Source organism: Cibotium barometz, chromosome 6 (genome assembly GCF_041138505.1).
Source record: "Cibotium barometz isolate CiBa-2024 chromosome 6, ASM4113850v1, whole genome shotgun sequence".
NCBI classification, from domain to species: domain Eukaryota; kingdom Viridiplantae; phylum Streptophyta; class Polypodiopsida; order Cyatheales; family Cibotiaceae; genus Cibotium; species Cibotium barometz.
In genome coordinates this window covers 53,862,231-53,890,083 of record NC_141051.1, presented here as the reverse complement: position 1 = coordinate 53,890,083, position 27,853 = coordinate 53,862,231, and the positions used below count along the sequence as shown (strand labels likewise).

Here is a 27,853-nt window from a genome sequence, read left to right as displayed (position 1 = left end):
GCAATTCCTCTACCCCATTGGTCCCTTTATGCAGGCTGATTCCAAATGAATCCATCCATACAGTTTCTACCCAGCTTGAGGTGTTTCGTGATTCTTTTGACTGCCATGGTTATGTCGAAGCATCTCCTCCTTTTTTAGTTTCACTTACACGTCCAGGAAGCTCTATGTATTTCGCGGTCACACAAATAGACTTGCAAGAATGGGGACCAAACTGGGTGGTACAACATGACAGATTTGAGGATGAAATCAGAGGAACTGAGTGGGAGGATCTCAGTGGTAAGAAGTTTCTTGTTTGGGATGGCAATCATCGTGTGAAGGCATGGATGTCTCGAGTGCGCGAAGGTATGTTCTTTTGAATGTCATAGAGTGATTTTATGCAACATTAAAAGTAATATATTGTAATATCTTTATTTTGCTTTCTCTAGCTTGGTCTCATAGCCCCTCATGCCATGTCCGGGTCAAATGTCAATTTTTGGTTGTGGACAAGAAGCAAGAAGGAGAATTGCTATTGGCTTTGCGATCTCAAAATGAGTAAGTGATCTCTCTCTACTTAATTATGGACATTGTGAAGTCATAGTTAAGTTCTTAGCTCATTGTGACTCTTTACAACACAGATTGGTGCGCACTAGTGTGACACCCACATTGTCACATGAGATCTTCATGTTTCAACGATTTGGAATGGCGGACAAATCATCCATATTGGACTACCTAGGTGAAGACGTAAGGAGGTGGGCTTTAATGGAGCTTAGTTTGGAGCGACGAAGTGGAGAGCAATGGTACAATGCTCCAGCTACAATCTTGGCACAGCTTGTGTGGAAGGTAGTGTTTGCATTTTCCAATATCATTAATAAACGGATTATCAATGTTTTTTAATCGTGTGAGTGATAATGAGTCCTTTTCGTTATACGTAGACACCGTTTGAAAATGCGGTGAAGCAAGCTATATCATGCATTGATAGACATGCCATGGGGTTGCAAGAATATGAGACAAAATGTGAGAAAGCCAGACGTGGTGTAGAGCAAACATTTCGAGATAGAGCGTACAAGATGCTCATAATTGCAAACCCATCCAATGGTGATGCATTCTTTCAACTCGTATATAACTATGATTGGTTCAAGAAGGGATTGGTTGCTCTGACCAAAGAAAAGCTCTACACAGTCGCCATATCTCGGATTTCAACTCAAAGGTATGTCACATGTCAATAAACCTCCCTTAACATAAACTAACCTTAATATCTAATCTCTTATGGGTTTGGTATGATGCTGAAATAGGAAGACGGAATTGCTTCAAATGCTTATGACCGGGCAAAGGACAAGGTAATTTCAGAGATGTTTGGGGATAACAAAAAGACGTTGCTGCATATGAAGAAAGAGTTGTATTGGGAAGAGCTAATAGGAGAGGCAGACTCTATTTTGGAGGGTTTATTGGTATATGATGATGTTATCTACATCCCACCATTTATGCAATGGGTGCAAGAGGAGCGATTGAAACACATACCATGGGCCTTCCATGAGGTGTGGGCAAAGATTGGAAAAGTAAAGGAAGGCCAAAAGCAACCTGAGGTGGAGAATGCCGCAAAGAGGGTTGTCTATAGGTATATATCTTCCAATGCCATTACATTTTTGTAGAAAATACATATACGCTTTTAAAAAAATATTTTAGTACTGTTTGTTTTATTTTGGACATGTAGGTGGGTGCAGCTACTCATTGGCCAAGGTCTAATGGACGAAGAGACGGAAGCAATCAAAGAATGGGTAGATCCAAATTCCTCGGAAACAATGTATCCGAAGGAATGGGTTGAGAGAGGGGTTTCTGATTGGGAATTTAAGAGATGTCCTTGGTGGTTGGACTATCCTCTAAATCATGTGCCTCCAAGTGAGGAGCTCCTAGAAAAAGGTACTTTTTTGCTTTCTACTAAATTATATGCATGTAAATGTAAATGTATATGTTTATGTAAACCTTCCTACCTATACATATGTAAACTATCCATATGCATATACATATTAGATACATATACATACAGATATATACATATACAAATACATATGTATATATACATATGCATACATAAATACATACCTACATACATACACTAAATTCCTACATACATACAGAGTTCATGTTACATTTAAGAATTGGCATGTTAGATTTTAAAGAAACATTGTTAAGTTTTGATATATACATACCTACATACATATACATATAAATAGATACATATACCTACATACATATACATACACATACATATACATAGACACATGCCTACATACATATACATATATACATACCTACATACATATACATATACATATGCATATACACATACACATACATGTACATATACATATACATCTACATACATATACATATACAAAAAGATATGGGGATTTTTACCTTTTTACTAATTATCTTGATCTATTTCTTGAAGAATTTAAGAATTGCCAATCTGAGCTTGAAAGAGAGCCCCCAACTCAAGAAGACTCTAGAATACCTTCCCCACAGCCAACAATCTTGACCCAGTCTCCAGTAGTTGGATCCTCACGCGTGGCCCCAAAACCATCCACACCACTGTCACGAGTGCCACAATCACACCAAGAGCATACATCTACATCATCTCAAGTGCAACGTGAGAGGCGAACAAAGAGACGTCTTGACATTATGCATGATGTTCAAGAGGGAGACCCCACAAATGAAAATCAAGAGAGAGACCCTCCAGAGCATCTTCAAGAGGGGGAGGTGTCAGGACAACGTGACATCATGGACATGACTAGTAAGAGTACTTTCCATTGCAAATTTATTTTGAGAAGTGTGTGCTTTCGAAATGCATCTCATTTTTTGTCTTGTTTACTTGCAGGTGAGAGATGTTTTTCACACATATTGCTGGTAGACATCCACACTCTTTCGGAGGGCTCAGATAGGTAAAAAGAATAATTTCACCATATAATTAGTTTTCCAAGTTGTACTTACCAAAACCAAACATCATAAATCTTTTATGTAGTGTGGAAGAATTCTTGATGAAGATTCCCAAGGCTCTATCTCATAGAGGTGCTCCCTCAGATACAGTGGCTCGCCTCGTATGGGCTGACTTTCCTACAGGTTTACAAGTTGTTGATGTAGATACAGATGGGTGTCCCTCATGGAATCAAGTTTCTTCATCATTGATACGTGCCACACTCAGTTTTGTTGGTTTGTTTGTGGCTGATGAGGGTTGGTTTGTGTGTTTGAGTCTAATGGATCAACTTCCTAAAATATATTCCATGGGAAAGAAAGTTGGATTGGTCATGCATCGAACAATGTCTGTTCATGTGGAATCAAGTTATTTGTATGACAATGGAGAACGGGTAAGTCATAATCTCTAAAATATTTCCCTTTGTGTATACATGTTATGTGGTATGGATATCCAAACATAATGTTTTCTCGTTATGGTAGGTGGATACATTGGCGCTTAGTATGTTCTATCGAGTAAATTGCCATGTCCCTATTATTGATCGTGAGGCTGGGCAAAATGTTTCAAAGAAGTTATTCAACGCTCAACGAAATTTCATTTTTGAGAAGAATAAGAAGCATCCATTCCAATGCACAATGGTCTTGGAGCGCTACATTCGAGGTGGTGCAGAAAGATCTCCTATGTTCTTTAGGTGAGACAATTTTCATTCTGGTCATTTTCATAGCTACTTTTTCAAAATACTTAGATGCACGTTTATGATTGTATTTCATTGTAGGTGGCTAGTGGAGACCTTCTCAAGTGAAGGAGATAGTGTCTTGGACGTTTTTGCGGGATGTGGAGGCTTGGGACGTGCATGCCAAGAGTTAAAAAGGCACTATATGGGGATAGAGAATGACATGGAGGTAACCAAAGCATGTCTGGGAGATTTCTCATTAGGTCGGGATGACATGTAGAAGAATGCTATAATTAGAATGCTATAATTTGTGGATCAAAAGACTTTGTATTCGAGATTGTCATGGTTTGGAAGTTTAAAGATCGATATATACATTTTTGATCTTTAAAAGATTGTGTTTTATATTTAAGTAAGTAAGAAAGTATGTATGTATGGAATGTATGTATATATGTTAGTGCTGCGTAGGTGGCTCTTGTATATATGTATGTATGTATATGTATATGTATGAGGTGTATGAATTTAGGTAGATATATGTATATATATAATTATATCAATAAGTATGATGTGGATCAAAGACTTTGTAATCGAGATTTTCATGGTTTGGAACTTTACAGATCGATATATATATTTTTTATCTTTAAAGGATTGTTTTTTTCCTTTAAGTAAGTAAGAAAGTATGTATGTATGTATGTATGTATATATGTTAGTATGTATGTAGGTAGCTCTTGCATGTATGTATGTATATGTATATATGTTAGTATGTATGTAGGTAGCTCTTGCATGTATGTATGTATATGTATATTTTGTATGTGTATATGTATGAGGTGCATGAATTTAGTTACATATATGAATATATGTAATTATATCAATAAGTATGATGTGGATCAAAAGATTGAAATTTATATTGTTGATCTTTCAAAGCTTGTTATTTATATGTAAGTAAGTTCTTGGTCCTTTACAAAGCTCATAGTAAGTTCATGGTCCTTTGCAAAGCTCGGACTCCTTGTTCATTGCTCCAAAAAGCTCGGCAAAAAAAGCTCGCAAAAAAAAATCCCCCGTCAAGGAGTACCTACGGTTCCTGTAGGTTTTGATGAGGGATTGCGACAGGATATGAAACAGATGATTGATCTTATGAAGAATTTGAGCTTAAATTTAATGGGAAGTACAGGTGGTGGACGTGGTAGAGGTAGAGGCAATAATCACATGAAGGGGGAGATGGACAAGCAGGGTATGGACGGGGTCGTGGTAGGGGCCGTCGTTTCATCCCTACATGCTGGAATTGTGGTGAGCTTGGTCATCTAAGTATAGATTGTGATAAGCCTCAGCGAATGGGTGGTGATATGTACCCACCACTACCTTCACAATTACCTGACAGGTCAAACGACTATGGTATTGATATTAAGGATCAAGCAGGCCCTAGTGGAATCACAGCTGAGGAGAAGGGGAAGGCAAAGGTTGTGAATGTTGTTACTCTAGAGAATGTTCACGTGAGAGAAGAAGGGGATGTGATGCCCGTTGGCAAGCGCAAAACGGATGAAAGAGAAGCAAAGGGAGTAGCTGGACCCACCAGCCGTAAGAAGGGGAAGCAGCACGAAGGAGAAGATGTGAAAGCCAAAAGGAAACTGAAGCCTCGTAGAAGGTTCCAGGTGTCAGGGGGGATGGAAAAACTAGCTATGACTTGAAATCTGATTTGGTGAATAGGAAGGCCAACATCACCTTTGGGAAGTTGGTGGCCAAAATTGAGAAGGCAATGGAAGGGACTTGTGAATCCAATGGAAAAGGAGTCAGAGAAGAGGTCAGTCAAAGTACTATCTTTAGAAGAGCTTCCAGATATTTGCCCTATTGTGGAGGTGTGGAGGTGTGGAGTGAAGGTAGGAACCTTGGTCAGGCCTATATAGATGGAGGAGCTCAAATCTATGTGATTACCCAATCATGTGTGGAGCAGTCAGGCTTGAGGGTGTCTGGGGTTTCTAGTTTTCGAATCAGGATGGCTAATCATCAAAAGGTAAAATGTTCTGGTATGGTAAAGGAATCGAAAATTGAAGCTTTTAATGTCAAAGCTACTGTAGATTTTCATGTGATGCCTGCGGGTCTTGGTGCTTTTCCAATTATTCTTGGACGACCCTGGTTGCAAGTGGTGGGTGCAGTACAAGACTGGAGGTATGGGACCATTTCTTTGCATAATAAGCGGGGTAATAAAAAATCTTTTGAGATGCATAGTAGGAGATCTTTGAATGATGTGTGGGAGAGGCCACAGGATTCGAGTGAAGAGGAAACTACCACCAGTACTTCTGAATAGGAGATGGATTCATCGACTTACTACTGCTTCTAGTGAAGAAGAGGTAGATGTGGCTTTCCTAGTATCAGAGCAACAAGGTAATGAAGATAAAGAAGTGCATGAAGAGGGAGAAGATACTTTGGGGTCATATGAAGTGATCGAGGAATTACTGCAGCCAAAGATAGAAGTGAAGCAGCAGCAGGAGCTGATTGAAGGAATGCTGAGTCCGGATCTCTCGAGTGGAGAAAAGGTCAGGTATGTTAATATGCTGTCTCATTTTCCAGAATTGTTCATCACCTCTTATAAGGAGATTCGAGGATTTAAAGGGCCAGATTTGAGGATTGAATTGAAAGAAGGTGTAAGAACAGTTAGGCAGAAGCTTCGCAGGATGGGACGAGAACAAATGCAGGCCCTGAGAGAGGAAGTTGATAAGCTGTTGAGTGCAGGTTTCATTACACAAGTGGAGACAACTGAGTGGGTAAGTCCTACAGTAGTGAGTCCAAAGAAGGATGGCAGGTGGCGTATTTGTGTGGATTTCAAACCTTTGAATGCTGCTACAAAAAAGGATCCTTACCCCCTACCTTTTTTGGATGAGATTTTGGATACTGTAGCTGGATATGAAAGGTACAGTGTTTGTGATGGGTTTATTTTCAGTTAAAGATTGCAAAAGAAGATCAGCGCAAGACGATTTTCATTACACCTTGGGGGTGTTTCTGCTACAAAGTTCTTCCTTTTGGATTGATGTGAATGGACCAGCCTACTATCAGAAAAGGGCAAATTGGGTATTATCTCCTTTTTTGAACAAGTTTGTCAAGGATTTTATTGATGATTTTTGTATATACAGCTCCAGGCAAGAGCATTGTGATAGGCTGGCTACAGTTTTTCAGTGTTATGATGAGTGTGGTGGTCAATTAAATCCAAAAAAGTATTTTTTGGCTCAACCGAGGGTAAAACTCTTGGGCCATGTTGTTTCAGAGAATGGTATTGATCCAGATCCTGATAAAGTCAAGTCTCTTCTTCTTCTTCCTACACCAAAGAATACAAGGCAACTGACTACTTTTGTGCAAAAGGTAAAGTGTAAGATCCCTGTTCCCACCGAGCAACGGATTCGGGTTACTGGCAGCGGAAGTAGCGCTTCTCGCGCGGGACAGGGGTCCCACACTCGGGGCCTCGCCCACGGATATCCGGATAAGAGACTAATCCGTCGGTTATTCCAAAACCGAACCCGGAAAAACTTTCTTAACCGGAAGCACGGGCGATTCCACCAGGATAACTTTTTACTCTAACGTAGTCAAGATCATTTCTGATCGAGATGATCCAATTACATCTATAAGATACTTAGTCAGTTCAAGGAAGAAACTTGCACTTGGATCATTGGGATCAACGCTTTTTTCCCCATTCAAGAGGCACAGCCGTTGATTCCTATCCATAGAACAGTTACTGTCCGGGATTTTTTTTTTCTATCGTAAAAACAAAAGTTTGAGTCTCGATTTACGGATCCATCAGTCCAGCCTAACCCCATCCAATCCCATGGGTTAGCCAACCGCCCAACCACTGTAGTGATGGGATCCAATTAAGAATTTGGTTAGGTTTTGTCCCGGGTACCAAGGAAAAGAGTTCCAAGGCCCCCTAGCCGGATGTTCATGCAAAATAAAACTAGTCACACCACTCACACACCCAATATGAAATTGCCTTTTTCAACCAGATTCAGCCAGTTTAAAACAATCCTTTAATAAAACCATAATATCACTGATCACAATCTTCCAATTTATCCCATTGATTCATAATATCCCATCATTCCTTCATCAGAGTATATATGGCATCATTGGCAACTAGAACGCTCAGGGGCCGTTTCGATAGTTCCTAGCCCTTAATACTCGGCAATATAATCACTTATCAAGATGGACTCTCGTTGAAGATCAGCAAGATCAACCAACAGATCCATATAAGGGGCCATGGACTCATCCATTGAAGACCAGCAAGGTCAATCAACCAGATCCATGCCCGATTTCAGAAAACAACTCCAACTCTGTTCCAATATCTTCCTCGACGCACGCGTGGGTATCCTAGGCGACCCAGAGCCCGAGCACCGTATGGTCAGCACCCTCTAGGATCCTTCGCAGGTGACCTAGCGCTTCACGCATAGGCCGCTTCCTTGGCCCCTCATCCACCGTACCGGAAGCTGACCATTTTAATCGCACCGAGGCTGGTCAAGACCTCGGCCGACCTTGCTACGCGAGACGTCCTTCATTGACTCCCCGTCAGCAGTTGCAACTTTACCATCACGACCTTAATCACAAGACGGTCAAAATGCTCCCCCCAGCATTCTTGACATAAAACAATCTTTTACAAACAGCATTTACAAACAGTTTACAATACAAATTCTATTTTAACTTTCATTTTTCCACATTATCCCTCATCAGTCTACATTACTTATTCCATATTCCATTTATATGTATACTCATCCCATCACATCATTTCCATCTCATCACTCAGATTCCCTCACATCACATATCGTATATTCACATCCATACATCCACATCTATATGCGTACATTCACATCTACATGCATACATCTACATCTCTATGCATACATCCACATCCACATTCACATTCACCTCCATACATCTACATCTATATGCATACATCCACCTCCACATTCACATCCACATCTATACATCTACATCTACATGCACACATCCACTTCTACATCCACATCTACATCTATACACCTACATCCACATGCATACATCCACATCTCCATTCACATCTACATCTATACATCTACATCTACATGCTTCCATCCACCTCCACCTCCACATCTACATCTCTACATCTACATCTATATGCATCCATCCATATCTCCATTCACATCTACATCTATACACCTACATCTACATGCATCCATCCACCTCCACATCCACATCTACATCTATACATCTACATTTACATGCATACATCCATATCTCCATTCCCATCTACATCTATACATCTACATCTACATGCATCCATCCACCTCCACATCCACATCTACATCTATACATCTACATCTACATGTATACATCCACATTTCCATTCACATCTACATCTATACATCTACATCTACATGCATCCATCCACATCTCCATTTACATCCTCATCTACACATCTATTTCTACATGTATACATCCACATCTCCATGCATACATCCACCTCCACATTCACACTCACATCCATACCTCTACATCTACATGCAAACATCCATATCTCCATGCATAATAATATTCTTTTAATTAATCTAGGATGATAGTTCCTAGAATATGGTAGGAAGTCCTCTTTTTATGCTTTGAATGAAATTATTTTATGCGTAATTTCTATAAAAATTTTGCCATAGCTCCGCTACTATGACTGATAAATCTCAATTTTTTCTAAGGGATAAGGCTCATTATTAAAGAAATAATTAGAATGGTCTCTAATTGGATCATCAATCCATAATGGTCTCTAATTGGATCATTAAGAAAATAATTAGAATGGTCTCTAATTGGATCATCAATCCATAATGGATTGAATCATCAATATACATAAACTAAAAGCATAGAAAAAAGCCATTAATTTGACCTCAAGCATAGCTTAATCTTGGATTAAGGAAAAGCTTTATGAAAAGCTTCATTTGGATTAAGAATGGGTCATGAGTATGACCATTTCTTGAGTAAGAGAGAGAAATTACATAAAAACCATTAGAATTTAAACATAACTGGAAATTAACTTCTATAGCATTTATTAAATTATGTAACTCTTCACTACTATTCACCAATTAACTTCAATAGCACTTAAAAAACCATACCAATTAAACTTCTCAAGCTTGAGAGGGGTTGAGAAGAGAGAATCATTGAGTAATTATAGAAAAGATCAAAATTCAATATACTTACCTTATAATTTGCTTGATTCTTTATTCATGGTAGAGGCCCCCAACCAATCAATTGGTTTAGTATGTTGATGGAGCCACCAATGGGGATTGAAGAAAGAGAGAGTATCAAAAACTAGTGAATTATTAAAGAATTCACAGTTCTTGGCTTAGGCAGAGTAGAGTAACAATGTATAAGGCACTATATATTTTGGCTTAGGTGGAGTAGAGTAACAAAGCATAAGACACTATATATTTTGGCTTAGGTGGAGTAGAGTAACAAGGCATAAAACTCTATATATTTTGGCTTAGGTGGAGTAGAGTAACAAGGCATAAGACTCTATATCTTTTTCAACAAGGGAAGGCTTCTATTTATAGGAAAATTTGAGCTCCTAACCAAACAAACTGATTCTAGAATTTTCCAAGTCAGTTTGGTTGAATTGGGACTAGATTTGGACCTAGTTTGGTTACTTTTTGATTCGGTTTGGTTCCATTTTGATTTGGTTTGGTTCAAGAGAGATGAGAGATAAAAATATCACATTATTTTTGAGTTTAAAACTCATTCAAGCATGTGAAATATGCACCTCCTTTAAAGAATTCCCCTTCCTTACATATGTGTCAAAATTTTATTGCTCATAGTTTTTTACTAATAAACCTCGTACATTTTCAACTCTTCATCTTATGTGAAATATGCACCTCCTTTAAAGAACTCCTCTTCCTTACATATGAGTCATAGTTTTTTTACTAATAAACCTTGTACATTTTCAACTCTTCATCTTATGTGAAATATGCACCTCCTTTAAAGAACTCCCCTTCCTTACATATGTGTTTATTTACTAATAAACCTTGTACATTTTCAACTCTTCATCTTATGTGAAATATGCACCTCCTTTAAAGAACTCCTCTTCCTTACATATGTGTCATAGTTTTTTTTTTTTACTAATAAACCTTGTACATTTTCAACTCTTCATCTTATGTGAAATATGCACCTCCTTTAAAGAACTCCCCTTCCTTACATATGTGTTTATTTACTAATAAACCTTGTACATTTTCAACTCTTCATCTTATGTGAGCATTTACTCATTTTTGGGTATCTTCTTTTTCAAATTGGATTTATCTCCTCCCTACACATGGATTGATGCTATTGGTCCATAGGAACCTTAATTGGACCATAATCTAAAAATTTCTGAAAATCTAGACCCTTAGACTAAGGTTCTTTATACCTATTTCCAATTAATTCCAATTGCACATTGGAAAATTCTTTTTTGAATTTCTGTTTCAGGGGAACTTATTTTAATAAGATGAGTTATTTTTCTATCCAAAAATATTCATAATCTGAATATTCTCTCTCTAGAATAATTTTCTCTCTCTAGACTAAAACAGTTAGAAACAAGATCTCTTATATTTCAGAAAAGGAATTGATTACACGGGAATATACTAGACATCAAAAAGGGGTTGGGGGAGGAATCTTACATTCTACCCCACTTAAAAAACGCGAGATGTCCTCATCTCGCAACTTGGAATAATTTCGCAAGATGCACGAATATGAGACTTAGAGAAAAATTTTAATCACGATTAACCACCAAGAAAAGTCTTAAAGAGAGCAAGATTCAAAATAAGAACAAGATTTAAACTTTATTCATTTTCGGAACTTATACAGTAAAGATAGAGAAACTCTTTACACTTCCATAAGCCCGTCCATCATATGGTCACAAAAGCAGTCCTCACAAGCTGCACAAGTATAGGGTAACTCATCTATGGGAATGATTCTGCTGGTTATTGCCGCACCTATCTCAGTGGTATGAGGTGATCTAACAAAAGGACCTCTGAGAGGCAAGCCAAAAACGGGTAAAGGCATATCTTCTCATGAGGAAGAAAACATGCCAGTAAGAAGACCCGCTCAGAAAACCCAAGATGCCTTGATCTCATGACACAGTAGTATCGGGGACCCAAACCCAAAGCTTCAATAACCATGGCCAAGCGGACATTGTTACGAAAGTGTTGCTGACCCCAGGGTGTTACCCTAGTTATGTTTTGATAGGTCCGCCATTTGGTCTGCGCTACAGAAGTTCCTAGGTGAGGAAAAAGTGAGCGCTCATACTGTTCTATAAAGTCTTTCTTCACAGACTCTCTTACGTCTTGAAGGTGAGAAATCATCAGGGATAAAACTAATTCCTGTTGCCAAGCCATGAAGGAGATTAAGAAAGAAAGGAGATTGATGGGAGTAAGATTACTGTGAGCGACAAGTAAAAGTTACGACTTATATAAAGGAAGGAGCTAGCGTAACCTAGAAGCCAACGGTAACTTGCCACTGAAGTTTTACCGTCTTTCCATGATTTGTGTTTGACACATTTTTCTATAGAAGGCATTAAGAATTTTGAGATGAGGAGATAAAAGAAACTTGTAGGCTAAGTCACCTACTTTCATTGAATTCAGATATAAGGATCACAATATCTGAGGGATAACTTCTTATACTCCCCAAGAGATAAAGAACTTCTTTTGGGCCGTACTCGAATGAAAACCAAAACCTTGGTATCCAAAACACCGATTCTCACTTCTAAACTCATTGTTCTAAATCCTTAAAACAGGCGTGACTCCTGAGAAGTATTCTAGGAAAAGGGTCTTCCTTTTTTAAACAGAAATTTTCTTTTATTTTAGAGAGGGAATAATTATAAGATCAGAAAGGAAGATTCTTACTCCAGTATACCTCGAAGGTTGGGGAGGAATCTTACATTCTACCCCACTTAAAAAGTGCGAGATGTCCTCATCTCGCAAGGTAGAGGACAGCTCTTTTTCTTAAGATCCAATTTTATTCTGGGTTCCTTATATTCTGGTCAACCCAACAGAACACTGGGATAAATATCCCTTATATAGAACTCATCATTAAATAACAATTCATTCAGATCATATCATTCATATCTTTAACATGATAAAGGTCCATTAGACCGAAAAGTTTCCTTCGGAACATTCCTTCCCACGGAAATTTCAGTCAAGCAAGTTCTCAATTTGACATCCCTTAACTTGATCTACCGGTCAAGTATTAACAGTAGCAATCTGACAGCACAATCCACTAATCTCATAGTGATTTGCTGAATTCATTATCATCATTTTAGTTATGAATATCATCACAGGGACTCGTCCCATTCCCCCTCATTGTGGTTTCATTATATTTCAACTAATTTTTTAAAAATCAACATTTTTCAATCAACATTTTCAATCAGAATCCAAATCAATTCATCCATTCTCAAACAGAATTAAAAATCATATCAATCACATTCGAAATCATCATCTAGATAGCATTAACGCTTATAATTTCAAGTCTTAGATTTACTCGTATATACTGTCAGTAAAGAGCTGCAGTATACTCTCGGTATATACGGGTAGTCACGGCCCTTGGAATTATAAGGTAAATACTATCATGTCTAGGCCTCAAGCAAGTCAGGGATTCTATATAATTGCGGTACTTCCATCTCAAGAACCAATTATCAATTTATGAATTTCAGTTTGAATATCAAATTGTATGAATTATATCACACAATTATAACCTTTTTGTGTTTCTTGATAAATTTTTGACATATTTGTCTTCTCAGTTGATCTTTATTAACCAAATGCTCTGATACCAACTGTAAGATCCCTGTTCCCACCGAGCAACGGATTCGGGTTACTGGCAGCGGAAGTAGCGCTTCTCGCGCGGGACAGGGGTCCCACACTCGGGGCCTCGCCCACGGATATCCGGATAAGAGACTAATCCGTCGGTTATTCCAAAACCGAACCCGGAAAAACTTTCTTAACCGGAAGCACGGGCGATTCCACCAGGATAACTTTTTACTCTAACGTAGTCAAGATCATTTCTGATCGAGATGATCCAATTACATCTATAAGATACTTAGTCAGTTCAAGGAAGAAACTTGCACTTGGATCATTGGGATCAACGCTTTTTTCCCCATTCAAGAGGCACAGCCGTTGATTCCTATCCATAGAACAGTTACTGTCCGGGATTTTTTTTTTCTATTGTAAAAACAAAAGTTTGAGTCTCGATTTACGGATCCATCGGTCCAGCCTAACCCCATCCAATCCCATGGGTTAGCCAACCGCCCAACCACTGTAGTGATGGGATCCAATTAAGAATTTGGTTAGGTTTTGTCCCGGGTACCAAGGAAAAGAGTTCCAAGGCCCCCTAGCCGGATGTTCATGCAAAATAAAACTAGTCACACCACTCACACACCCAATATGAAATTGCCTTTTTCAACCAGATTCAGCCAGTTTAAAACAATCCTTTAATAAAACCATAATATCACTGATCACAATCTTCCAATTTATCCCATTGATTCATAATATCCCATCATTCCTTCATCAGAGTATATATGGCATCATTGGCAACTAGAACGCTCAGGGGCCGTTTCGATAGTTCCTAGCCCTTAATACTCGGCAATATAATCACTTATCAAGATGGACTCTCGTTGAAGATCAGCAAGATCAACCAACAGATCCATATAAGGGGCCATGGACTCATCCATTGAAGACCAGCAAGGTCAATCAACCAGATCCATGCCCGATTTCAGAAAACAACTCCAACTCTGTTCCAATATCTTCCTCGACGCACGCGTGGGTATCCTAGGCGACCCAGAGCCCGAGCACCGTATGGTCAGCACCCTCTAGGATCCTTCGCAGGTGACCTAGCGCTTCACGCATAGGCCGCTTCCTTGGCCCCTCATCCACCGTACCGGAAGCTCACCATTTTAATCGCACCGAGGCTGGTCAAGACCTCGGCCGACCTTGCTACGCGAGACGTCCTTCATTGACTCCCCGTCAGCAGTTGCAACTTTACCATCACGACCTTAATCACAAGACGGTCAAAATGCTCCCCCCAGCATTCTTGACATAAAACAATCTTTTACAAACAGCATTTACAAACAGTTTACAATACAAATTCTATTTTAACTTTCATTTTTCCACATTATCCCTCATCAGTCTACATTACTTATTCCATATTCCATTTATATGTATACTCATCCCATCACATCATTTCCATCTCATCACTCAGATTCCCTCACATCACATATCGTATATTCACATCCATACATCCACATCTATATGCGTACATTCACATCTACATGCATACATCTACATCTCTATGCATACATCCACATCCACATTCACATTCACCTCCATACATCTACATCTATATGCATACATCCACCTCCACATTCACATCCACATCTATACATCTACATCTACATGCACACATCCACTTCTACATCCACATCTACATCTATACACCTACATCCACATGCATACATCCACATCTCCATTCACATCTACATCTATACATCTACATCTACATGCTTCCATCCACCTCCACCTCCACATCTACATCTCTACATCTACATCTACATGCATCCATCCATATCTCCATTCACATCTACATCTATACACCTACATCTACATGCATCCATCCACCTCCACATCCACATCTACATCTATACATCTACATTTACATGCATACATCCATATCTCCATTCCCATCTACATCTATACATCTACATCTACATGCATCCATCCACCTCCACATCCACATCTACATCTATACATCTACATCTACATGTATACATCCACATTTCCATTCACATCTACATCTATACATCTACATCTACATGCATCCATCCACATCTCCATTTACATCCTCATCTACACATCTATTTCTACATGTATACATCCACATCTCCATGCATACATCCACCTCCACATTCACACTCACATCCATACCTCTACATCTACATGCAAACATCCATATCTCCATGCATAATAATATTCTTTTAATTAATCTAGGATGATAGTTTCTAGAATATGGTAGGAAGTCCTCTTTTTATGCTTTGAATGAAATTATTTTATGCGTAATTTCTATAAAAATTTTGCCATAGCTCCGCTACTATGACTGATAAATCTCAATTTTTTCTAAGGGATAAGGCTCATTATTAAAGAAATAATTAGAATGGTCTCTAATTGGATCATCAATCCATAATGGTCTCTAATTGGATCATTAAGAAAATAATTAGAATGGTCTCTAATTGGATCATCAATCCATAATGGATTGAATCATCAATATACATAAACTAAAAGCATAGAAAAAAGCCATTAATTTGACCTCAAGCATAGCTTAATCTTGGATTAAGGAAAAGCTTTATGAAAAGCTTCATTTGGATTAAGAATGGGTCATGAGTATGACCATTTCTTGAGTAAGAGAGAGAAATTACATAAAAACCATTAGAATTTAAACATAACTGGAAATTAACTTCTATAGCATTTATTAAATTATGTAACTCTTCACTACTATTCACCAATTAACTTCAATAGCACTTAAAAAACCATACCAATTAAACTTCTCAAGCTTGAGAGGGGTTGAGAAGAGAGAATCATTGAGTAATTATAGAAAAGATCAAAATTCAATATACTTACCTTATAATTTGCTTGATTCTTTATTCATGGTAGAGGCCCCCAACCAATCAATTGGTTTAGTATGTTGATGGAGCCACCAATGGGGATTGAAGAAAGAGAGAGTATCAAAAACTAGTGAATTATTAAAGAATTCACAGTTCTTGGCTTAGGTAGAGTAGAGTAACAATGTATAAGGCACTATATATTTTGGCTTAGGTGGAGTAGAGTAACAAAGCATAAGACACTATATATTTTGGCTTAGGTGGAGTAGAGTAACAAGGCATAAAACTCTATATATTTTGGCTTAGGTGGAGTAGAGTAACAAGGCATAAGACTCTATATCTTTTTCAACAAGGGAAGGCTTCTATTTATAGGAAAATTTGAGCTCCTAACCAAACAAACTGATTCTAGAATTTTCCAAGTCAGTTTGGTTGAATTGGGACTAGATTTGGACCTAGTTTGGTTACTTTTTGATTCGGTTTGGTTCCATTTTGATTTGGTTTGGTTCAAGAGAGATGAGAGATAAAAATATCACATTATTTTTGAGTTTAAAACTCATTCAAGCATGTGAAATATGCACCTCCTTTAAAGAATTCCCCTTCCTTACATATGTGTCAAAATTTTATTGCTCATAGTTTTTTACTAATAAACCTCGTACATTTTCAACTCTTCATCTTATGTGAAATATGCACCTCCTTTAAAGAACTCCTCTTCCTTACATATGAGTCATAGTTTTTTTACTAATAAACCTTGTACATTTTCAACTCTTCATCTTATGTGAAATATGCACCTCCTTTAAAGAACTCCCCTTCCTTACATATGTGTTTATTTACTAATAAACCTTGTACATTTTCAACTCTTCATCTTATGTGAAATATGCACCTCCTTTAAAGAACTCCTCTTCCTTACATATGTGTCATAGTTTTTTTTTTTTACTAATAAACCTTGTACATTTTCAACTCTTCATCTTATGTGAAATATGCACCTCCTTTAAAGAACTCCCCTTCCTTACATATGTGTTTATTTACTAATAAACCTTGTACATTTTCAACTCTTCATCTTATGTGAGCATTTACTCATTTTTGGGTATCTTCTTTTTCAAATTGGATTTATCTCCTCCCTACACATGGATTGATGCTATTGGTCCATAGGAACCTTAATTGGACCATAATCTAAAAATTTCTGAAAATCTAGACCCTTAGACTAAGGTTCTTTATACCTATTTCCAATTAATTCCAATTGCACATTGGAAAATTCTTTTTTGAATTTCTGTTTCAGGGGAACTTATTTTAATAAGATGAGTTATTTTTCTATCCAAAAATATTCATAATCTGAATATTCTCTCTCTAGAATAATTTTCTCTCTCTAGACTAAAACAGTTAGAAACAAGATCTCTTATATTTCAGAAAAGGAATTGATCACAGGGGAATATACTAGACATCAAAAAGGGGTTGGGGGAGGAATCTTACATTCTACCCCACTTAAAAAACGCGAGATGTCCTCATCTCGCAACTTGGAATAATTTCGCAAGATGCACGAATATGAGACTTAGAGAAAAATTTTAATCACGATTAACCACCAAGAAAAGTCTTAAAGAGAGCAAGATTCAAAATAAGAACAAGATTTAAACTTTATTCATTTTCGGAACTTATACAGTAAAGATAGAGAAACTCTTTACACTTCCATAAGCCCGTCCATCATATGGTCACAAAAGCAGTCCTCACAAGCTGCACAAGTATAGGGTAACTCATCTATGGGAATGATTCTGCTGGTTATTGCCGCACCTATCTCAGTGGTATGAGGTGATCTAACAAAAGGACCTCTGAGAGGCAAGCCAAAAACGGGTAAAGGCATATCTTCTCATGAGGAAGAAAACATGCCAGTAAGAAGACCCGCTCAGAAAACCCAAGATGCCTTGATCTCATGACACAGTAGTATCGGGGACCCAAACCCAAAGCTTCAATAACCATGGCCAAGCGGACATTGTTACGAAAGTGTTGCTGACCCCAGGGTGTTACCCTAGTTATGTTTTGATAGGTCCGCCATTTGGTCTGCGCTACAGAAGTTCCTAGGTGAGGAAAAAGTGAGCGCTCATACTGTTCTATAAAGTCTTTCTTCACAGACTCTCTTACGTCTTGAAGGTGAGAAATCATCAGGGATAAAACTAATTCCTGTTGCCAAGCCATGAAGGAGATTAAGAAAGAAAGGAGATTGATGGGAGTAAGATTACTGTGAGTGACAAGTAAAAGTTACGACTTATATAAAGGAAGGAGCTAGCGTAACCTAGAAGCCAACGGTAACTTGCCACTGAAGTTTTACCGTCTTTCCATGATTTGTGTTTGACACATTTTTCTATAGAAGGCATTAAGAATTTTGAGATGAGGAGATAAAAGAAACTTGTAGGCTAAGTCACCTACTTTCATTGAATTCAGATATAAGGATCACAATATCTGAGGGATAACTTCTTATACTCCCCAAGAGATAAAGAACTTCTTTTGGGCCGTACTCGAATGAAAACCAAAACCTTGGTATCCAAAACACCGATTCTCACTTCTAAACTCATTGTTCTAAATCCTTAAAATAGGCGTGACTCCTGAGAAGTATTCTAGGAAAAGGGTCTTCCTTTTTTAAACAGAAATTTTCTTTTATTTTAGAGAGGGAATAATTATAAGATCAGAAAGGAAGATTCTTACTCCAGTATACCTCGAAGGTTGGGGAGGAATCTTACATTCTACCCCACTTAAAAAGTGCGAGATGTCCTCATCTCGCAAGGTAGAGGACAGCTCTTTTTCTTAAGATCCAATTTTATTCTGGGTTCCTTATATTCTGGTCAACCCAACAGAACACTGGGATAAATATCCCTTATATAGAACTCATCATTAAATAACAATTCATTCAGATCATATCATTCATATCTTTAACATGATAAAGGTCCATTAGACCGAAAAGTTTCCTTCGGAACATTCCTTCCCACGGAAATTTCAGTCAAGCAAGTTCTCAATTTGACATCCCTTAACTTGATCTACCGGTCAAGTATTAACAGTAGCAATCTGACAGCACAATCCACTAATCTCATAGTGATTTGCTGAATTCATTATCATCATTTTAGTTATGAATATCATCACAGGGACTCGTCCCATTCCCCCTCATTGTGGTTTCATTATATTTCAACTAATTTTTTAAAAATCAACATTTTTCAATCAACATTTTCAATCAGAATCCAAATCAATTCATCCATTCTCAAACAGAATTAAAAATCATATCAATCACATTCGAAATCATCATCTAGATAGCATTAACGCTTATAATTTCAAGTCTTAGATTTACTCGTATATACTGTCAGTAAAGAGCTGCAGTATACTCTCGGTATATACGGGTAGTCACGGCCCTTGGAATTATAAGGTAAATACTATCATGTCTAGGCCTCAAGCAAGTCAGGGATTCTATATAATTGCGGTACTTCCATCTCAAGAACCAATTATCAATTTATGAATTTCAGTTTGAATATCAAATTGTATGAATTATATCACACAATTATAACCTTTTTGTGTTTCTTGATAAATTTTTGACATATTTGTCTTCTCAGTTGATCTTTATTAACCAAATGCTCTGATACCAACTGTAAGATCCCTGTTCCCACCGAGCAACGGATTCGGGTTACTGGCAGCGGAAGTAGCGCTTCTCGCGCGGGACAGGGGTCCCACACTCGGGGCCTCGCCCACGGATATCCGGATAAGAGACTAATCCGTCGGTTATTCCAAAACCGAACCCGGAAAAACTTTCTTAACCGGAAGCACGGGCGATTCCACCAGGATAACTTTTTACTCTAACGTAGTCAAGATCATTTCTGATCGAGATGATCCAATTACATCTATAAGATACTTAGTCAGTTCAAGGAAGAAACTTGCACTTGGATCATTGGGATCAACGCTTTTTTCCCCATTCAAGAGGCACAGCCGTTGATTCCTATCCATAGAACAGTTACTGTCCGGGATTTTTTTTTTCTATCGTAAAAACAAAAGTTTGAGTCTCGATTTACGGATCCATCAGTCCAGCCTAACCCCATCCAATCCCATGGGTTAGCCAACCGCCCAACCACTGTAGTGATGGGATCCAATTAAGAATTTGGTTAGGTTTTGTCCCGGGTACCAAGGAAAAGAGTTCCAAGGCCCCCTAGCCGGATGTTCATGCAAAATAAAACTAGTCACACCACTCACACACCCAATATGAAATTGCCTTTTTCAACCAGATTCAGCCAGTTTAAAACAATCCTTTAATAAAACCATAATATCACTGATCACAATCTTCCAATTTATCCCATTGATTCATAATATCCCATCATTCCTTCATCAGAGTATATATGGCATCATTGGCAACTAGAACGCTCAGGGGCCGTTTCGATAGTTCCTAGCCCTTAATACTCGGCAATATAATCACTTATCAAGATGGACTCTCGTTGAAGATCAGCAAGATCAACCAACAGATCCATATAAGGGGCCATGGACTCATCCATTGAAGACCAGCAAGGTCAATCAACCAGATCCATGCCCGATTTCAGAAAACAACTCCAACTCTGTTCCAATATCTTCCTCGACGCACGCGTGGGTATCCTAGGCGACCCAGAGCCCGAGCACCGTATGGTCAGCACCCTCTAGGATCCTTCGCAGGTGACCTAGCGCTTCACGCATAGGCCGCTTCCTTGGCCCCTCATCCACCGTACCGGAAGCTCACCATTTTAATCGCACCGAGGCTGGTCAAGACCTCGGCCGACCTTGCTATGCGAGACGTCCTTCATTGACTCCTCGTCAGCAGTTGCAACTTTACCATCACGACCTTAATCACAAGACGGTCAAAATGCTCCCCCCAGCATTCTTGACATAAAACAATCTTTTACAAACAGCATTTACAAACAGTTTACAATACAAATTCTATTTTAACTTTCATTTTTCCACATTATCCCTCATCAGTCTACATTACTTATTCCATATTCCATTTATATGTATACTCATCCCATCACATCATTTCCATCTCATCACTCAGATTCCCTCACATCACATATCGTATATTCACATCCATACATCCACATCTATATGCGTACATTCACATCTACATGCATACATCTACATCTCTATGCATACATCCACATCCACATTCACATTCACCTCCATACATCTACATCTATATGCATACATCCACCTCCACATTCACATCCACATCTATACATCTACATCTACATGCACACATCCACTTCTACATCCACATCTACATCTATACACCTACATCCACATGCATACATCCACATCTCCATTCACATCTACATCTATACATCTACATCTACATGCTTCCATCCACCTCCACCTCCACATCTACATCTCTACATCTACATCTACATGCATCCATCCATATCTCCATTCACATCTACATCTATACACCTACATCTACATGCATCCATCCACCTCCACATCCACATCTACATCTATACATCTACATTTACATGCATACATCCATATCTCCATTCCCATCTACATCTATACATCTACATCTACATGCATCCATCCACCTCCACATCCACATCTACATCTATACATCTACATCTACATGTATACATCCACATTTCCATTCACATCTACATCTATACATCTACATCTACATGCATCCATCCACATCTCCATTTACATCCTCATCTACACATCTATTTCTACATGTATACATCCACATCTCCATGCATACATCCACCTCCACATTCACACTCACATCCATACCTCTACATCTACATGCAAACATCCATATCTCCATGCATAATAATATTCTTTTAATTAATATAGGATGATAGTTCCTAGAATATGGTAGGAAGTCCTCTTTTTATGCTTTGAATGAAATTATTTTATGCGTAATTTCTATAAAAATTTTGCCATAGCTCCGCTACTATGACTGATAAATCTCAATTTTTTCTAAGGGATAAGGCTCATTATTAAAGAAATAATTAGAATGGTCTCTAATTGGATCATCAATCCATAATGGTCTCTAATTGGATCATTAAGAAAATAATTAGAATGGTCTCTAATTGGATCATCAATCCATAATGGATTGAATCATCAATATACATAAACTAAAAGCATAGAAAAAAGCCATTAATTTGACCTCAAGCATAGCTTAATCTTGGATTAAGGAAAAGCTTTATGAAAAGCTTCATTTGGATTAAGAATGGGTCATGAGTATGACCATTTCTTGAGTAAGAGAGAGAAATTACATAAAAACCATTAGAATTTAAACATAACTGGAAATTAACTTCTATAGCATTTATTAAATTATGTAACTCTTCACTACTATTCACCAATTAACTTCAATAGCACTTAAAAAACCATACCAATTAAACTTCTCAAGCTTGAGAGGGGTTGAGAAGAGAGAATCATTGAGTAATTATAGAAAAGATCAAAATTCAATATACTTACCTTATAATTTGCTTGATTCTTTATTCATGGTAGAGGCCCCCAACCAATCAATTGGTTTAGTATGTTGATGGAGCCACCAATGGGGATTGAAGAAAGAGAGAGTATCAAAAACTAGTGAATTATTAAAGAATTCACAGTTCTTGGCTTAGGTAGAGTAGAGTAACAATGTATAAGGCACTATATATTTTGGCTTAGGTGGAGTAGAGTAACAAAGCATAAGACACTATATATTTTGGCTTAGGTGGAGTAGAGTAACAAGGCATAAAACTCTATATATTTTGGCTTAGGTGGAGTAGAGTAACAAGGCATAAGACTCTATATCTTTTTCAACAAGGGAAGGCTTCTATTTATAGGAAAATTTGAGCTCCTAACCAAACAAACTGATTCTAGAATTTTCCAAGTCAGTTTGGTTGAATTGGGACTAGATTTGGACCTAGTTTGGTTACTTTTTGATTCGGTTTGGTTCCATTTTGATTTGGTTTGGTTCAAGAGAGATGAGAGATAAAAATATCACATTATTTTTGAGTTTAAAACTCATTCAAGCATGTGAAATATGCACCTCCTTTAAAGAATTCCCCTTCCTTACATATGTGTCAAAATTTTATTGCTCATAGTTTTTTACTAATAAACCTCGTACATTTTCAACTCTTCATCTTATGTGAAATATGCACCTCCTTTAAAGAACTCCTCTTCCTTACATATGAGTCATAGTTTTTTTACTAATAAACCTTGTACATTTTCAACTCTTCATCTTATGTGAAATATGCACCTCCTTTAAAGAACTCCCCTTCCTTACATATGTGTTTATTTACTAATAAACCTTGTACATTTTCAACTCTTCATCTTATGTGAAATATGCACCTCCTTTAAAGAACTCCTCTTCCTTACATATGTGTCATAGTTTTTTTTTTTTACTAATAAACCTTGTACATTTTCAACTCTTCATCTTATGTGAAATATGCACCTCCTTTAAAGAACTCCCCTTCCTTACATATGTGTTTATTTACTAATAAACCTTGTACATTTTCAACTCTTCATCTTATGTGAGCATTTACTCATTTTTGGGTATCTTCTTTTTCAAATTGGATTTATCTCCTCCCTACACATGGATTGATGCTATTGGTCCATAGGAACCTTAATTGGACCATAATCTAAAAATTTCTGAAAATCTAGACCCTTAGACTAAGGTTCTTTATACCTATTTCCAATTAATTCCAATTGCACATTGGAAAATTCTTTTTTGAATTTCTGTTTCAGGGGAACTTATTTTAATAAGATGAGTTATTTTTCTATCCAAAAATATTCATAATCTGAATATTCTCTCTCTAGAATAATTTTCTCTCTCTAGACTAAAACAGTTAGAAACAAGATCTCTTATATTTCAGAAAAGGAATTGATCACAGGGGAATATACTAGACATCAAAAAGGGGTTGGGGGAGGAATCTTACATAAAGTATATGGCTCGATTCATCTCTCTATCTTCACAGTTGTTATATCCTTTGCAGCAAGCAGTAAAGCATGATCCTTTACATTGGTCGGAGGAGTGTGAGGTAGTTTTTTGGAAAGTAAAAGAGGTGTTGGGACCTATTCCTACAATGCAGGTGCCTAATTGGGAACAGGTATTTTATGTCAACCCTTCAGTAGGTGAAGATGCTATTGGAGCTATGTTGTTACAGAAGGGGAAAGAATCACATTATATGCAACCAGTCTACTGTGCTAGCAGGGTAAAACTTGCTAGAGAAAGGTTGTTACTATCAGAGGGAGGTGGAACTTGTTATGGTTAGTGTGCTGTATGCATGTAGGCGGTTCCGCCATTACTTGTTGCCTTGCCACTTTGTGTTTTTGACGAGCTACACTTTTTTGCCTCAGTTGATAAATGGCACAAATTTATCTAAAGCTATGATGAAGTGGGTGATTGAGTTGCAGGAGTTTACTTTCTCATTCTTGGTGGAAGAGAGTACCAGGGCTACCTTAGCTGATCTATTGACATATAAGGAGAATCCTCTTCTTATAAAGGAGGAGACCATCAAGAAGCCAGTTGAGGATGCGGCTGAGTTGGTGAATGCACACTTATTATATTTTGATGGTTCTTATAGGAAAATCCATGATACAGCCTCAGGAGGTTTGGTGCTTTATGATCCACAGGGTTGCCTTGTTTTTAAGAAGGGTGTTAAGGTGGATGCACATAGCAACAATGAAGCGGAGTATCTGACTTTGGAAGTTGGATTGCAAATATGTTTGAAGCATGGTGTACACAGGATTCGCACTCGAGGAGATGCATTGCTTGTGGTAAAAAAGGTGTTGGGAGTTTGGAAGTCAAAGAATATGTCACTCAAAGAGATGTGTTTCAAGATTAAAGGTTTGTTGAAGGAATTTGAAGCTTGGAGTCTTAAGCATGTGGATCAAGGCCATAATGAGGAGGCTCATGAAGCAGCCCAAGGAATGATTGGTGAAGTTTTTGTTCTTAAAGCTCATGCATCATTTTATTGTGGCAGGGCAAAATTACAGGATGTTGAGGAGTTTTTGTTAACAGGGATGATTCCTAGTGGTATTGAAAAATCAAAAAAATATGGTTTCATCAGGAAAGCTGCAAGGTATGTGATGATTGGTGATGCTTTGTATTTGAAGGGAATTGACTTGATAATGCGACGGGTACCTTGGAAGGAAGAAATCTACAAAATTATTAAGGAAAACCATGAAGGAGCATGCGGTGGACATTTTGCCTCGAAGATTACTTTGCATAAAGTGTTGCAGGAAGGTTATATATGGCCAAGTGTACATAAGGATGTTAATCACTAGTGCAGGTCATGCAATCAATGCCAAGCTCATAGTAGACAGATATTAATGCCTGAAATGAGGAAGACAATTCTTGCTTATGATGTTTTTGAAAAATGGGAAATTGATGCTGTGGGACCATTGCCTATTACCAGCGGAGGGAAGTGCTACATCTTGACTGCAGTTGATTACCTTTCTAGATGGGCGGAAGCAAAGGCAGTGAAACAAATTACTGCTAAGGAGATGGCAAAGTTTGTATATCAGGATATTTGTTGTACATTTGGTGTGCCATCGAAATTGCTTTCTGATCAGGGTCTAGGTTTCAAAGCAGAGCTTATGGACTATTTGTGTACAAAGATGAAGATCAGTCGCAGTTTTACCACACCTTACTATCCACAGTGTAATGGCTTGAATGAGCATTTCAATGGTGAATTGATTAAGATTTTATCCAAGGTGACAGAGCGACAAGGCAAGAATTGGGATTTGGAGTTGCCTGCTGCCTTGTGGGCATACAGGACAGTAATTAAGACTGGTACTGGTTTCACTCCATTTCATCTTGTTTATGGGAAAGAAGCCTTATTGTCTATTGAGGTGGAGATACCAGCTGTTAAAATGTTGGAAAAGCTTTTGGAAGAGCCTAAAGATGCCCTTAAAGAGCGGTTGTTATATTTACAAGAAGCACAGTTGAACAGGGATAATGCTTTGAAGCATTATGAAGATATGCAGGCAAGGACGTTGGATAAGATCAACAAGAAAATTAAAAGCAAAGGAATTATGAAGGATGACTTGGTATTACGTTATAATAGCAGGTTGGATAATTCCTTTCATAAGAAGTTTCAAATTAAGTAGGAGGGACCTTTCTTGGTGATGCAAGGATTTACAAATGGTACCTAGCAATTGGCAGATTTAGATGGGACTTTGCATGCTTCCAGGGTAAATGGATACAGGCTGAAGAAGTATTATGCATGTTTGATGGTGATTGTACAGGATGCAGTGTTTGAAGATGTGATTTCAGATGAAGGGCAATTTTTGGATATGGATTTAGGTCTTGAAATGCTTTTTACTGCTGATCATGAATGATTCAGCAGGCTGGGGGTTGGGCAAAGTATGTTAAGAAAAATTTTGTAAAGGTGTTTTGAGTCCGTGTACATATGGGATGCATGATGTGCAATAAAACTTTGCCCTGAATGCCTTGGCAAATGTACAGACTGAATGGCTGTACAGTGAGTTAGTGCATGCATTTTTCTTTGGAGCGGCTATTTGAGACTTGAAGTTTTTATTGTATGAGCTTTCTATTTGTCAAGAGGGTGTCTTGGATGTGTGCAAACAAGAGGTGGAAGAGTATGAGGATGTCAATGATTGGGGCTTTGATGAGCTCATGATAGAAATGGATGTACATATGCTGGTTATGTGGAGAGATCCCAATTTAGACTATAAATATTGAAATCTACAAGGGACGCCAGCAAAATATAAATTGCTCTTGTGCTTGAGTTTGGAGGGTCTTTCAGGTTTGGAATGGCCATATGTCTCCACATCGCTGGGGGTCTGGGCATGATAGCCATGGTGATGAGACGTGGTATTTGTGTGGATTCTGGGGTGTTAAAAAGATCTTGATGAAGGCCTTGATAGGCATTAAAGTATGGCATGGGGTGATGGTCATGTTTGGTAAGTTGATGCTGATGATTATGGGCCATGGGCAGCTCTTGTTCATTTTGGAAGGTCATGGATGCTGCACGTGAATTTGAGGCAGAAGGTAATGAAAGGGCATTGTGTGTTCATCTAATGGAAGCTTTAAAATAAATAAAAAATATAATACACATGACCAATAATTTTAATAGCCACATGGAAGCCAACGTTGCTGCCAGCACATCGTCTAGAAGGTGGTGGAGCAAACGCGCAAAGGAGGGAGAGCAAGCCTCTCTGAAAAAAGACGCTTGGCGGGTAAGCATGGTAGAGCTGGCTGGAGACTTGTGCAGACAGACGCGGGGGTGTAAGAGGAGAGACGCCTTACAGAGGTGCTGCAGTAGACGGGCATAGAGGAGAGTGAAGAGCCGTCTGGGTATAAGGGCTAGTCGTTAGCGACGGTGAAAGCGAGGGTGCTCTGGGGAGCGTGGAGCATAGCCGTAGGTGTAGGCGAAGAGCTGCAGAGCCTGGTGAAGAGAAGTGGTTGCCTCAACAGTGATGGTGCAGAGGCGAAGGGGCTATGGGTTCTCGCGTGTGTGAAGCACCGGCGGGTGCTGATGCGGAGACGTGTATGGGTGAGCCCGCTATGTAGTTGTGGAATGCCTGGCTGGTGATACGGCGAAAGCAGAGAATAAAGGAGTGGCCGCTTCGAAAAAGTCAAGCTGCAGAGCCTTGTGAGATGCGAAGGTGGCCGACTGTGGAAGGTCAGACAGCAGGTAAAGAATAG

At 38.4% G+C, this 27,853-nt stretch overlaps 1 protein-coding gene across 1 annotated transcript; it reads left to right on the top strand.

Annotated features, from left to right (window-relative positions):
- The first annotated feature begins 452 nt into the window (after positions 1-452).
- LOC147637870 (uncharacterized) lies at positions 453-27,853 on the top strand. Its single transcript, XM_086799068.1, has 14 exons — positions 453-531; positions 615-819; positions 912-1,074; positions 1,276-1,594; positions 1,691-1,896; positions 2,429-2,770; positions 2,855-2,918; positions 2,999-3,341; positions 3,430-3,585; positions 26,952-27,019; positions 27,144-27,196; positions 27,293-27,384; positions 27,516-27,650; positions 27,755-27,853. The coding sequence occupies exons 2-14, from the start codon at positions 661-663 to the stop codon at positions 27,851-27,853; spliced, it is 2,199 nt and encodes a 732-aa protein (XP_086655194.1). The 5' UTR covers positions 453-531; positions 615-660.